The sequence below is a fragment of the Mastigoproctus giganteus genome, chromosome 2, assembly GCF_048544385.1.
Source record: "Mastigoproctus giganteus isolate SK-2022 chromosome 2, ASM4854438v1, whole genome shotgun sequence".
NCBI lineage: Eukaryota > Metazoa > Arthropoda > Arachnida > Uropygi > Thelyphonidae > Mastigoproctus > Mastigoproctus giganteus.
Window position 1 is genome coordinate 270,602,363 of NC_143576.1, and position 14,836 is coordinate 270,617,198.

The 14,836-nt window shown below is 40.4% G+C and overlaps 1 protein-coding gene across 3 annotated transcripts in view; it reads left to right on the top strand.

The window, feature by feature from the left end:
• Positions 1 to 14,836, top strand: part of LOC150090468 (uncharacterized) — a 678,730-nt gene that overhangs the window by 639,069 nt on the left and 24,825 nt on the right. For all 3 annotated transcript variants that reach the window (XM_090389911.1, XM_090389910.1, XM_090389909.1), the window contains exon 21: positions 2,815 to 3,645. In XM_090389911.1, coding sequence (XP_090246037.1) covers positions 2,815 to 3,645 — 831 coding nt within the window. The remainder of the gene's footprint in view (positions 1 to 2,814; positions 3,646 to 14,836) is intronic.

The window sequence follows — 14,836 nt, forward strand, 5'->3', positions numbered from 1 at the left end:
GGATGCTCCCATGATCTGAGCAAGAAGAATCCCATCAGATCCCTATTCCATTTGCAGGTGCTCAATCCACAGATGCTGCAATTTGCAGAACTTAAGCCCCTGCCTACAAGAATATCCCCTTGTTCCCCCTCACCAATCTCATTACCCCTTTCTGCACTTGCTGGAGCAAGTGCAGAAAGGGATAACGAGATTGGTGAGGCAACTCACAAGCTGGGCTGAAGCTGGGCAACTACGCCGCCTAAAATGAGGCCTCCAACTTGTATGCTGTGCTCAAGGTGTGGCCCAACTGTCCTATACAAGGAGGATAATCACCTCCCCATCCCTGCCTGCAAAGCACCTGCATTTCACTGACAAAATCCCATGAGATGCTCCGCAGCATGTCTGCACTGCTTTGAAAGCTTCATATCTGATCGCACAACCCTCCCCCAGGTCTCTTTAATTGTCCACTTCCCGAGTGCAGCACCACACAGCTGGTACATCACTCTGGGGCCACCACCACACACATGCAACAGTCTGCATTTGTCAGTACCCTATCTGCCACCTCTCAGCTCATCTGCCCAACCTTTCCAGGATCTGCTGCAGTAGTGCGCCGTCATTACTGTCACCAACAATGTTAACCCTTATATCACTGACAAATATAGAAAACAACAAGTCCCAACACTAATCTGGGGGACCTCACCAATAACACCAGTCCACGACAAGCAGTGTCCATTGACCACCAATATCTCTCTCTCTCTCTCTCTCTCACAACCATCCCCTATCCATACAGCAAACTGCCCTCAATGCCCTGCTCCTTCCTCAAATCCAAGCATAAGATCCTAACCATTCCCTGCATCCAGCTCCCTTCTTATCACATCATAATATCCAATCAAATTGGTCAAGCAAGCCCTACCCCCAACAAACCCATGCTGTGTCTGAACTATTACCACATTCCTGTCCAGACGACCCCACACTGTCCTAACCAGTGACTTCATTACCTTCTCAACAGAAGTCAAATCAACAAGTCTGCAATCACTCATTTTATCCCTTGATCCCCCTTTGGGAGCACACTTGCACTCCTTCAGTCTGTGGTGACCTCCCTTGAATCCTACAATTATGGCCAGGGGCTGCTCACTTCATGCGCTTCCTCCCCAATACATGTGATCAGATCCTATGCACCTTTACCCTTCTCATGTTCAGCCTTAACAATTTTCCTCCACCTTCCTCTCAGTCATCACAAAATTACCCAGCTTCCTGTTACAGCTTGACAAACTTCTGGCTTTCACCTCTCTACAGAACTCCTCATATGTGAATACAGGATGCAAAACACTCACTCAGCTCATTTGCCGCCCGAGCAGAATCATCAGCAGTCAAACCATTGAAATTAATTGGACCAATCCTATTTCTCCCCTTCCCTCCAGAGCCCCTACAGTAAAGAAGTCTTTGCTGTTCTTCTTTGAACCCCCATCAACGACCCCCCACCTCTGCCCACCTAATCTGTTTTATGACTTGATCACAGACAAGCTTATATCTACCACAAGCCCCTGTGTCACCCGACAATCCACATGCATCCCATGCACCTCTCCTCCACGAGGCTCACCAGTTCATCTGACATTCATTCAGGCCCAAACCTTGAACAGCACTCCTAGCGACAACTTCCAAGACTAATTACTTGAACACCTGGCACTCAGATCTCTATTGACAACATCATCAGCCGGTCCCACTGTGCAGAACTCAAAAACTGTCTGAGACCACCATAGCCACAGCAAAATCCCTACGAACGCAAAAATCCCCCTCCTCCACCTCTGATGGCAGTTGCATCCCCAAGCAAATCCCACATCAGTACACTGTGACCACTGCCACCCAGTGGGTTTCCCATCTGCAGATCCCCAGTGTATGAATAATCACTGCTGACAATCAGATCAAGAGCAGTACTTCCTCTGGCCAGTTCTCAAACATGCTGCTGCAGAAAAGAGTCGTCCAAAAAAACCACAAAATTCCCAATAGTGCACGAGCAACCAATCCACAGGCTCCTGGAAAGTCAAAATCCCCCATTACAAGGCACTCCAATCCACTGTTCCACCCTATTTCTTTGCACAGTTGCTTGCTGCACTCATCACAGTCACCAGGTCTTCAACACCCTCCCACTCTTACCCCTGCCCTCCCAGCACCCATGCCATACTAAACCGACTCAACATAATGCTGGCTGGATGCACTGCCCTAGACTCCATGTGCCTCCCAACTAACAGCATAACCCCTCTTCCCCTCCTGTCCTTTCTGTACCCATTGTACTCCCCAAATTCAAATTCTGCATTCTTTATTTTTAAGATTTCAATTTTTTTTGTTTTTGTGTTTTGGTGAATATGTAAAAAAAAAAAAAGTTTCATGAAGAGGGAACAGTCCATTTTTATGCACAACAGTGAGAGGATATGATTTTTTAATGCCTTTACTTTTTAGCTCTATTCCAAATCAATGCTGCTGACTGAAGAACAAAGCCATTTCTAGAAATTCTAAAGAAGTTCCAGAAGAGTTGAAATCCTATAGTTATTTCAATTTTAATTTTTTGATGCACTTAATAGGCATAAACATTGTTAGAATATATTTGTATTTTCAGGAGTTATTTTATTATTAATTAATTCTTGAATAACTAAAATAGGCAAAATCTATTTATTTAATTTTATCCTTTCCCTTCTTACTGCATAACCAATTTGTGGCACTAGTGTCAGGGCAGTTGAGGATTTTTAGGAATTAATTCATATAATGTAAATAAACTTTTTATTGAATAACACTTACTTCAAAATCTGATGTTAAAATTATAACTTGATTTTATTTCAGACTGAAAAATGCATACAGGATGTTTCTCCACCTTTTCATGCCAGTGGTTTAAGCAATGACTCTCTGGATGTATGGAAAACTAATCTTTGTTCTAGGAGTAACAATGGATATGATGGTATTTCATCAAAAAATACTAATGTTTATAATGTGATCGAATATCAGAATTCTGAAAATTCTCAAGAGTCTGTTTGTCTGGATCTGACATGCCAGAATGTAAATCTAGATGTAAGTGATAACCACATGAAACAAAGAAAGGATTATGAAGAAGATGCAAGTTTATTTGAAGAGGCTAAGGATATATTTAACATTCCTTTGTGTAATAATTTTTCAATAAAACAAGACTCTGTGAACAGGACAAATTGCACTGAGTCTTCAGAATTAGTAGATATTGCCAGGCCTCATGTACATTGTTCACATAAGGGTAGTGAAAAAGATCCTTGCAAATCAATTGATTTATCAACTGGTAATATTAGTACCACAGAAAATTATATACAATCACAGAGTACTGTGTTATCATTATCATTGTCACCACCACCACCACCACCAAACCTTGCTGTATTTAGCAGTTCAATTTTAGATATTTCTGTTCTGCCTGGAGGAGATCAAATATCATCTGTTCTTAAGAGTGATGAAACTGCTAGCAGTAACATTTTCCTAGAACATAGTAAAGAGCTAAGTTGTGCTTCCCATGTAGCTGCTGGGGCCACAAACGTTTGTTTACATAAAGTCCTTCGGGATTCTAACTTTACGCTAGGAGGTGCAGCAACTAGTGATAGCAGTACATGTATGGTGTCATCAGTCCCCATATCATGCAGTGGTCAGAAAAGGAAGGTGAGTATTTCTCAGAATTTTTTCAATAAGTATTGTTTAAAAATTATTTTACTACTTAAAAATTGCCAAGAAAGATTTAATATCTCCTTTTTAAGAAGAATTACTTTATGGTATAAATATCAAGTGAACCATTTATTTTATAATAGGCTGTTACATTTGAAAAGACATTTATGCAGTGAATTTGCCTCATTTTCCTAAGCTGTTGTTTACATAACAAATAACATGCACTTAGGAAAAGAGTTGTGTAATAAATATGCTAAGGCTGTTCATGTTAAAAATTTTACATATCACAATTGGCTTGCATCCAAATCTCTAGGTTCATTTCCTGCCTACACCAAAGCTTGCAAAAATTGTAAAGCAGTTATTCATTAGTCCAAATTGGATTTTGAACAAGCTGAGATTAGAAAATTTGCTTCTTGTCCAAATGGTAGTTGAGCATTCTGGTCTCATGTCAGAACTATTTATCAGAATTTTTGTCCATCTTTACTCCCACCTCTATTAAAGCTTGATGTTTTTGTGGCTATATACAGCCGACCTTCTAGCATTCTAACCAGTGCCTCCTGTGTTCTGTCAAAAGGATGTCATAAGTATTTTGAACAGTCTCCCAAGAAATTACCAGTCCAGATGGTTTTCTCCACGTGTACCTCCACAAAACCTGTGTTCCTGAGCTTAATCCTGTTCTCTGTTGCCTTTTTTTACACTTTCTTATTCCACTGGTGTTTTTCCTTCAGCTTGGAAATTTACTCGTATCAAGCCAGTTCCTAAAAAAGGTAACAAATCCTCCCATTATACTTACTTCTACTCCATTTCTAAAGTAATGAAGAAATGCTTTAAATGACAACTCATAAAATATCTGAAAACTTTCCTTCTGATAAATATCACCAGTGTGGATTCCATCAGTGTCAATCCACTTAGGATATTTTGGCTTATGGTAACAAGCTATGGACAAATTCATTTATGCAGTGAATTTGCCTAATTTTCCTATGCTGTTATTTACATAATAAATAACATGCTGTTTGTTTGTTTATTTGGTTTTTAGGAGCATTAGCAACTAAGGCCATATTGCTCCGGGGATATGCAGTGGTCATTCCCTGACCTTTCCGCATCCGCCGTATTTGGTGATCACAGGCTAGAACCCCGGTCTAATCAAGAAGCGTGTGCTGCGCACTGCTGCTCCTGCCCACCTGGCTACGCAGGTGCCGCCAAATAACATGCACTTAAGAAAAGAGTTGTGTAATAAATATTTGGTGAAACTGATGCAGTTGCTCTTAACATTCTAAGGCTTTTGATCATGTTTGACCTAAATTTCTTCTAAATAAGCTTCAATCCTATGGATTGAATGTTTTTTTTTTTTTTTCAACTGAATTTCCAGTTTTTTTCCTCTTTGAATGATGGTATACGGCTTTCCTCTGGTCTTTTGTATTGGTGTACCCCAGTTCAGTTCTTTCTCCATTCTTTTCTTCTTGTATATAGCACGTTCCATTCCACCTTCCAGTGTGGGAAACCTCGTTCCACACAAATATATTTTTTTTTTGGATCTATCCAGTTATATTAAAGGAGGCAGCAAAGGAAGTAAACAAACCCTTAGCCATAATTATGAGAGCTTCCTTGGACTCTTGGAGGTACCCATAGACTGGAAATGTGCAAATGTGACCCCAATTCACAAAGGATGATCAAAGGCTGACACAAGTAATTATAGACCTGTGAGCTTAACTTCTGTTCCAGGAAAATTAATGGAGGCACTGGTTAAAGAAGCACTGCAGGATCATTTAGACAAGACTTCAGTTATAGCTCGGACACAGCATGGTTTTGTTAAGGGGAAGTCTTGCCTGACCAATTTGATTGGATACTATGATGCAGTCACAAAAGAACTGAATGCAGAGAATAGCTTTGATATTATATACTTGGATCTTAGAAAGGCTTTTGATACTGTTGCACATGGAAGACTGCTACACAAATTGGAGCAGTGGGACATTGGAGGCAAATTGCTGCTATGGATAAAGGGGTGGTTGAGGGGGAGAAGACAGAGAGTGGTAATCAATGGACACTGCTCATCGTGGACTAACGTTATTAGTGGAGTCCCTCAGGGCTCATTGTTGGGTCCATTATTGTTTTCTGTATTTATAAATGATATTGATGATGGTATATCAAGCTTAATGTCCAAGTTTGCAGACGATACAAAGGTTGGCAGGGTTGTCAAGGACACTACTGACACTATGCTACTGCAACAGGATCTGGAAAGGTTGAGCAGATGGGCTGAGAGGTGGCAAATGAAGTTTAACATTGACAAATGTAAAGTACTACACATGGGAAACAGCAACCCCAGAGCAACGTATCAACTCTGTGGTACTACACTGACAGTGGTAGAGAATGAAAGGGACTTGGGGGTGGTTGTGCAGGCAGATATGAAGTTCTCTGAGCAGTGCAGACGGGCTGCAAGAGTAGCTCATGGAGTATTGTCAATGATATTTTGGAACAGGACCAGGGTATGTCTGCCAGGGGCAAAGGTTGATGACGTTGTAGAGCAGATATCATCTTTTAAGGGCACAAAAGGTGATATAGTTGTACACTTTGGCACTAATGATATTAAGAGTAGGAGACCAGCGGAATTACTTAACAAGTACAGGTCACTGTTCAAAAAAAGCCGTGAAGTAGGGTTGAATTCGAAAGTGTCTGCAATTCTGCCCAGACATGATACGAGGGAGTATATGATGAGAGCCTTGTCGATCAATTCGGCCCTGGAAAGATTGTGCAAGGCTCAAGGGGTAGAATTTTTTTCAGCCTGGAATGTACTTGTTAACAGGAGAGATTGCTTCTACAGGAATGGGATACACTTAAATAGAAAGGGTGCAAGAATATTTGCTGATGCTATCGAGGGGGCTTAGAGGGGAACAGGTATCCTGTGTGTTATCAGACACTCAGCCTAAAACACTGATGGATCCAATATCTCTCTATTACAGAAGATTTGGGAGAAGTCCGGTTGGCCTGCCTCCCTAAAATCCACTCATGCACACCTTCTCGATGGTAAGCCCTGTTACGTCACTTAGGTGGCAACGAACGTGTAGAGTGGTTCTCTTCAAGACGCCTGGTCAGCGTGAAGAGGAAAAGACCAAACCCTCCAGCAATGAGAGCACAACAATACAAATGGCCCTCAGTCCCCAGCAGCTTTCACTCTCCCTCTTTCGGCAGCGAGAGGATCAGAGTGGAAGCAGAGGGTGCTAAGAATCTCTGGGTACGACCAGGCTGCCATGCACGGAAATTGAACCTGGCATGTTATAACGTACGATCACTCATCGGTGAAGACAGGATATTAGAGCTGGAAAAGGAATTAGAAAATGTGAATTGGAATATCATTGGTTTGGCTGAAACAAGAAGAAGAAATGAATCACTTATAAGTTTATCAAGTGGAAATCTCCTGTACACTAATGGAAACAGTGAAAGGAGTGAAGGTGGAGTTGGGTTTCTGGTCCATAAAGATTTTAAAAACAACATTTTGGAATTCAAAAGTACATCACCAAGGGTGTCAAGACTAATACTCAAGATTTCTAAGAGGTACAAGCTAAAGATTATAATGATTTATGCACAACATCGAGCCATGATGATGAAGAGGTTGAAGAAATGTACACTGAAATTGAGAGTCTTCTAGATGAGCAGAAAACCCACTACACTATTATTATGGGGGACTTCAATGCTAAGGTTGGAAAAAGGCAAAACAGCGCAGAAAGAGGAACTATAGGAAATTTTGGAATTGGTGAAAGAAATAAAAGAGGTGAAAGACTTGTGGAATTTGCAGAATCTCAAGGAATGTCAGTAATGAACACTTTTTTCAAGAAAAGGGTGAACAGAAAGTGGACATAGAAGAGTCCAAATGGATTAACAACTAATGAAATCGACTTCATCCTCACTAACAGAAGATATATTGTGAATGATGTTACCGTCCTGAATAAGATAAATGTTGGAAGTGATCACAGAATGGTAAGATGTACACTTGATATAGATGTAGGAAAGGAAAGGAAAAAACTGACTCGAGTAAATAATACAAAGGTCTTTGAAATAACAGAGTAGGAGAAAAAGCAGTATGTACTGGAACTTAAGAACAAGTTTGAGCTTCTGCAGACTGCATCGACGAGGAATATTACAACTTTCTGAAAGTGATAAAGCCCAAGAAACCTATAGGGAAACAGAAATCCAAAGAAGAAAAAATTAGTCAAGAAACACTTGTCATGATGAACCAAAGACGACAAATGAAGAGCAAGAAAAACACTGACAGGGAGAAAATTGAGTATACTGAGTTATGCAAAGCCATTAGAAAGAGACTCAGAGAGGACATAAGAAGATTTAACACAAGAAAGGTAGAACAAGCATTAAGGGAAAACAAAGGATTTAAATCAGCAGCCATGAGCAGTAATACAGAAAGACAAATGATACTGAAACTGAAGAATAGCGATGGTGTACTTATAAATAGCAGAGAAGGCATAATTCAAATAGCAGAAGACTACTATAGAGAATTATACAAGGAGCGAGGGAATGATACCAGCAGTGGGGAAGATGGATTGCAAAGTAGCAACACATACGACATACCCGATATTCTTCCTGATGAGGTAGAACATGCATTGAAGAAAATGAAGAATCGGAAAGCCCCGGGGGAAGATGAAGTTACTGTAGAGTTGTTAAAATTGGGAGGAAGAGACATAACACAAAAACTGGCAAGGCTCTTCACAAAGTGCATTAGAAAAGGTGTGATGCCTAAGCAGTGGAATAATGCAATCATAGTTTTGCTGCATAAGAAAGGAGATAAATCAGAAATTGGAAATTATAGACCAATTAGCTTGTTATCCCATATCTACAAGTTGTTCACAAGGGTCATTACTAACAGATTAGAAAGAATACTTGATGAGAATCAACCGAAAGAGCAAGCTGGCTTTAGGACAGGATTCTCAACTATGGATCACCTTCACGTAATATCACAGCTAATGGAGAAAGCAAATGAATATAAAACACCATTATGCCTGGATTATGAAAAGGCATTTGACTCTATACAGCATAAGGCAATGTTTCAGGCACTGGAAAGACAAGGCATAGATACTCCATATATTATGATTTTGAAGAAAATATATGAGAGTGCTACATCCTTTATTAGACTAGACAAAGACAGTAGCAAATTTAAAATCGAGAAAGGAGTTCGACAAGGAGACACAATATCTCCGAAGCTGTTTACTGCTGCCCTTGAGGAAGCTTTCAGAAAATTAGACTGGTCGCAGAAAGGAGTCAATGTGAACGGAGAGTACCTAAACCATTTACGATTTGCAGATGACATTGTGGTCATAAGCCACGATCCCAAAGAATTAAGAGGAAAATCTTAATCAGTTATGCAGAGTTAGTAAGGATTTTGGACTAAAGATGAATATGGCTAAAACAAAAGTAATGATGAACAAGTATGCCACGGAAAGGGAAATAATGATTGAAGGAGCAGTAATTGAAAAGGTGGAGTCATATACTTATCTGGGACAAGTTATTAGCTGGAATAATGATAAATGGCTGGAAGTCAAGAGAAGAATAAATTTTGGATGGATAGCATTCAGGAAATATAGTCACATACTGAAGAGCAATATCCCAGTTTGTCTGAAACGTAAAATAATGAATCAATGTATACTCCCCACCATGACTTATGGAAGTGAAACTTGGGCACTCACCAAAAGAATGGAAGGAATGGAAGAGAAGCTAAGAACTACACAGCGAAGAATGGAACGAATTATATTGGGAATCAGACAGTTAGATAAGAAGAGAAACACATGGATTAGGCAGCAAACTCAAGTAAAGGACATTCTTATCAAAACTAAAGAACTAAAATGGTCTTGGGCAGGACACATAGCTCGAAGACATGATAAAAGATGGACTAAGAAAATAACAGAATGGTACCCAAGAGGAGCTAGAGGAAAACCTGGAAGACAAAGGCGGAGATGGATAGATGAAATTCATGAGTTTTTGAGTAGTAAATGGATGGCCGTGCTCAAAACAGAAAGAACTGGAAAGTTGCTGGAGAGGCCTTCATCCTGCAGTGGATTGAAAATGGCTGATGATGATGATGATCGAGGCAGTGTTAGGTGGGTCGGAAAACTGCTAGCTTGGGGGGAGACAAAGACTAATGGATTAACAGTAGCCACTGTCAGAGGTGAAAGAGATTCTTGCACTGCTTCTATTGGAATGAGCAGAAGCCTGAAAAACAAGATGCAGGATATTTCAGAGACTGCTGGAAGTCATTGCGGTACAAGTAAACACATGGGTTGTGTTAGGGTAGCTAAGAATAGAAACAGGTGCATGTATACTTGCGTGTACACCAATGCTAGGAGTTTAGTAAATAAATTTGATGAATTTGAGGTATTGCTCAAAACATCAAAGGCAGATATTGTTGGGATATCAGAGACGTGGTGTCACACAGATATAAGGAATGCAGAACTGGAATTTGGGGAGTACAATGTGTATAGAAAGGATAGACAGGACAGGAGGGGAGGAGGGGTTATGCTATTAGTTAAAAAACACATAAAATCCAAGGAAGTGAAGCCAGTCGACATTGATGGACAGGGCAGTGTCGAGTCAGTTTGGTGTGACATAAGCATAGATAAATCAAAATTGAGAGTAGGAGTGTGCTATAGGCCTAATGACTCTGATGAGTATAATAAGATACTGTACAGGGAAATAGAATGGGCCAGTAAATCAGATAGTCTTATAATGGGGGATTTTAATTTCCTAGATATTGACTGGAATTTGTGGGTTGGCCACTCACACACTAGCAAGGCTTTTGTGGATTTATTGTCTGATTGTTTTCTACACCAGCATGTTCGGGAGGCAACTAGAGGGAGTAATACTCTTGATCTGATTATCAGTAGTGATTCTTCATGCATTAGGAATCTGCAGGTAAAGGAACCACTGGGTGGCAGTGATCACAGTGTGCTGAAGTGGGATTTACTCAAGGAGGTAACTACCATCAGAGGTAAATGGAAGGGTTTTTGCTTTCGCAAAGGCGACTATGATGGTCTGAGACAGTTTTTAAATTCTATACAGTGGGACCAACTGATGATGTTACCAACAGCAAATTCAAAATGGGAAGCATACAAGGAACTAATCTTGGAAGCTACCAGGCTTTACATACCAACCAAGAAATATTGTTCTAGGTTCAGGCCTAAATGTTTTTCAGATGAACTAATGAGACATATGGCAGAGAAGAAAAATGCATGGGATACATACATATTAATGGGTGACATGGAAGCCTATGATAGATATAATTTGGTCTGTAACCAAGTCACAAAGGAGATTAGGCAGGCAAAGGCAGATTATGAGAAATCCTTGGCAAAGGATGCAAAGAAAAACAGAAAAGAGTTCTTTACCTATTTAAACTCAAGAAGGAAAGGGATGAATCAGATTGGTCCACTGGATGTTGATGGTTCAACAGTTGAGGATCCAGCTCAGGTGGCTAACAATCTAAACGAGTATTTTGCATCTACATTCACACATGAGGAGTTATTCAGGAAGGGGAATGTCGTAGGTGAAGTAAACATTGGCAGTGAGCTAGATGATTTTCTAATAACTGAGAGGAAAGTGGAAGAGAAATTGTTGAGGATAAACATAAAAAAGGCACCCGGGGTGGATGGGATCTATCCAGTTATATTAAAGGAGGCAGCAAAGGAAGTAAGCAAACCCCCTAGCCATAATTATGAGAGCTTCTTTGGACTCAGGGGAGGTACCCATGGACTGGAAATGTGCAAATGTAACCCCAATTCACAAAGGAGGATCAAAGGCTGACACAAGTAATTATAGACCTGTTAGTTTAACTTCGGTTCCAGGAAAATTAATGGAGGCACTGATTAAAGAATCACTGCAGGATCATCTGGACAAGAATTCAGTTATAGCTCAGACACAACATGGGTTTGTTAAGGGCAGGTCTTGTCTGACCAAATTGATTGGATACTATGATGTAGTCACAAAAGAACTGGATGCAGGGAATAACTTTGATATTATATATTTGGATCTTAGAAAGGCTTTTGATACTGTTGCAGATGGAAGACTGCTGCACAAATTGGAGAAGTGTGGCATTGGAGGCAAATTGCTGCTATGGATAAAGGGATGGTTGAGTGGCAGAAGACAGAGAGTGGTAATCAATGGACACTGCTCAACGTGGACTAATGTTATTAGTGGAGTTCCTCAGGGTTCAGTGTTTCGTCCGTTGTTGTTTTCTGTATTTATAAATGATATTGATGATGGTGTATCAGGCTTAATGTCCAAGTTTGCAGACGATACCAAGGTTGGCAGGGTTGTTAATGACACTACTGATACTATGCTGCTGCAACAGGATCTGGAAAGGTTGAGCAGATGGGCTGAGAGGTGGCAAATGAAGTTTAACATTGACAAATGTAAAGTACTACATATGGGAAACAGTAACCCCAGATCAACGTATCAACTCTGTGGTACTACTCTGACAGTGGTAGAGAATGAAAAGTACCTGGGGGTAATTGTGCAGGCAGATATGAAGTTCTCTGAGCAGTGCAGACGAGCTGCAAGAGTAGCTCATGGTGTCTTGTCAATGATATACAGGAATTTTTCTAGCAGGGACAGGGATGTGATTATTCCCTTGTATAAGGCATTCGTCAGGCCACACCTTGAGTACTGTATACAGGTCTGGAGGCCTCATTTCAAGAAGGTTGTAGAGCTGCTGGAACGAGTACAGAGAAGGGCAACAAGATTAGTGAATGGAACAAAGGGTTGCTCTTACGAAGAAAGGCTTACGTTTTGCAAATTACAGAGCCTGGAGACTAGGCATCGGCGAGGTGATCTGATAGAGGTGTATAAGGCTTTGAATGGCTTGAGCATGCTCAATGCCGATGGGATTCTTACTCTTGCTCAGAATTATCACCTGAGAGGGCATAAATTCAAATTGAGGAAGGACGGATGTCGGATAGATGTGCGGAAATTTGTCTTTAGCCAGCGGGCAGTTGGTTTGTGGAATAGACTCCCATCGCTTGTTGTTGAAGTTGATAGCCTAAACAAATTTAAGGCTGAGCTGGACAGGTATTTCGAACGAACGGAGGGGTGAAATGGGAGTAGTGGTTGGGTTTTTTTTTTTTTTTTTGTCTGATGCTGAATAAGCTTGCTTTCTTGCATCATATGCCTCTACTAATGCTAATGCTAAACAGGAATTTTTCCAGCAGGGATAAGGAAGTGATTATTCCCTTGTATAAGGCAATGGTCAGGCCACACCTAGAGTACTGTATACAGGTCTGGAGGCCTCATTTCAAGAAGGATGTAGAGCTGCTGGAACGAGTACAGAGAAGGGCAACAAGATTAGTGAATGGAACAAAGGGGTGCTCTTACGAAGAAAGGCTTAAATTTTGCAAATTACAGTGTCTGGAGACTAGGCACCAGCGAGGTGATCTGATAAAGGTGTATAAAGCCTTGAATGGTTTGAGCATGCTCAATGCTGATGGGATTCTTCCTCTAGCTCAGAAAAATCATCTGAGAGGGCATAAATTCAAATTGAGGAAAGACAGATGTAGGATAGACGTGCGGAAATTTGCCTTTAGCCAGCAGGTGGTTGGTTGGTGGAACAGACTTCCATCCCTTGTAGTGAAGGTTGATAGCCTAAATAAGTTTAAGGCTCTGGACAGGTATTTTGAACGAACAGAGGGGTGAAGTGGGTTTTTTTTTTTTTTTTTGGCTGATGCTGCATAAGCTTGCTTTCTTGCATCAAATGCCTCTACTAATGCTAATGCTAATGCTAATATCTTCAACTTAGCATAGCAGAGGCATGTAATGCAATAAAGCAAGCTTATACACCATCAGCAAAAAAAAAAAAAAAAAAAAAGTCCCATTTCACACATCCATTTGCACTAAAATTTGTTCCAGCAATGAATTACCCGCTGCCTAAGGCAAATTTCTGCACATCTATTCTACAACTGTTTTTCCTTAATTTGAATTTATACCCCCTCTGTTTTGTAATCCAACTAGGCACCTCGCAGGTGCCTAGTCTTCAGACGCTGCTTGCAGAACTTAAGTGTTTCTTGGTAAGAGGACCCCTTCGCCCCCCCCCCCTCACCAGTCTTGTTGCCCTTCTCTGTATGTGTTCTAGCAACTCTACATCCCTTCTAAAATGTGGCCTCCAGACCAGTATTATCAAGGCAGGGATAACACCTCCTTTTCTCTACTAGCAAAATTTCTGTATATCATTGACAACACCCAATGACCTGTTCTTGCAACCTGTCTGCACTGCTCAGAAAACTTCATATCTGACTCCACAATTACACCCAGGTCCTTTTCATTCTCTATTTACCCTGAGTGTGGTACTACACAGTTGGTACATTACTCTGGTGTTACTGCTACCCTAATATAAAGCAATACTTTACATTTGTTAATGTTAAAATTCAGTCGGTGCCTGTTAGCCCATCTGCTTAACGTTTTCTAGATCAAGTTGCAATAGTATACTATCATTACTTTCATTAACATCCCCCATGTACCTTCATCAATATCAGTGATGTAACTATGCCAATATGGTGCATTGGGGCCCACAACCGAATGAAGACTCACTGCCCTCCTGCTTGAAACAGAAAAAAATTTAATTGAGTAAATATGCAAGTTTTTTTTAGTTATGTGTGTGATAAAATTCACTATGTCTGCGAACAATAATTTTTCTCACAATGAAGCATGTTTATTGTTAGCTGCACAGCACAAGCAAAATTGCAGCGAATATAGGTGAAATGGTATTCGCATAGCTGCTAGTTACAGGGCAATTTTTAAGGATTTGTGACTATGGGGGCCAGAGTAAAATAGGAGTCCAATTATTTGTGGTCATTATTAATGAGTACAGCCGCTTACTTAAGGGTTGAGTTCTAGGGAACTAAGTAAGTCTAATTTTGCAGAATTTCCCTAAATGCTTATACAACACTCGGAACTATGTGCGCTGAATTTGGTTGAAGCAAAAAAGAATTCTATTTACATGTTTACCAAACGTGTAAATAGAACGATTAATTCAATTGTTTAATTTCACACGAAGGAAACATTTCAAAAGTGTGCTTCGAAATGTACAATAAAAGGATTAAGGACAAGTGCCAGTACAAACACCTGAGGGGCATTCACTTCTGAATCTGATTTTACATTTTTATTATTAATATCTTTCCATCTCCAATATAGCTGTTTTGTGATC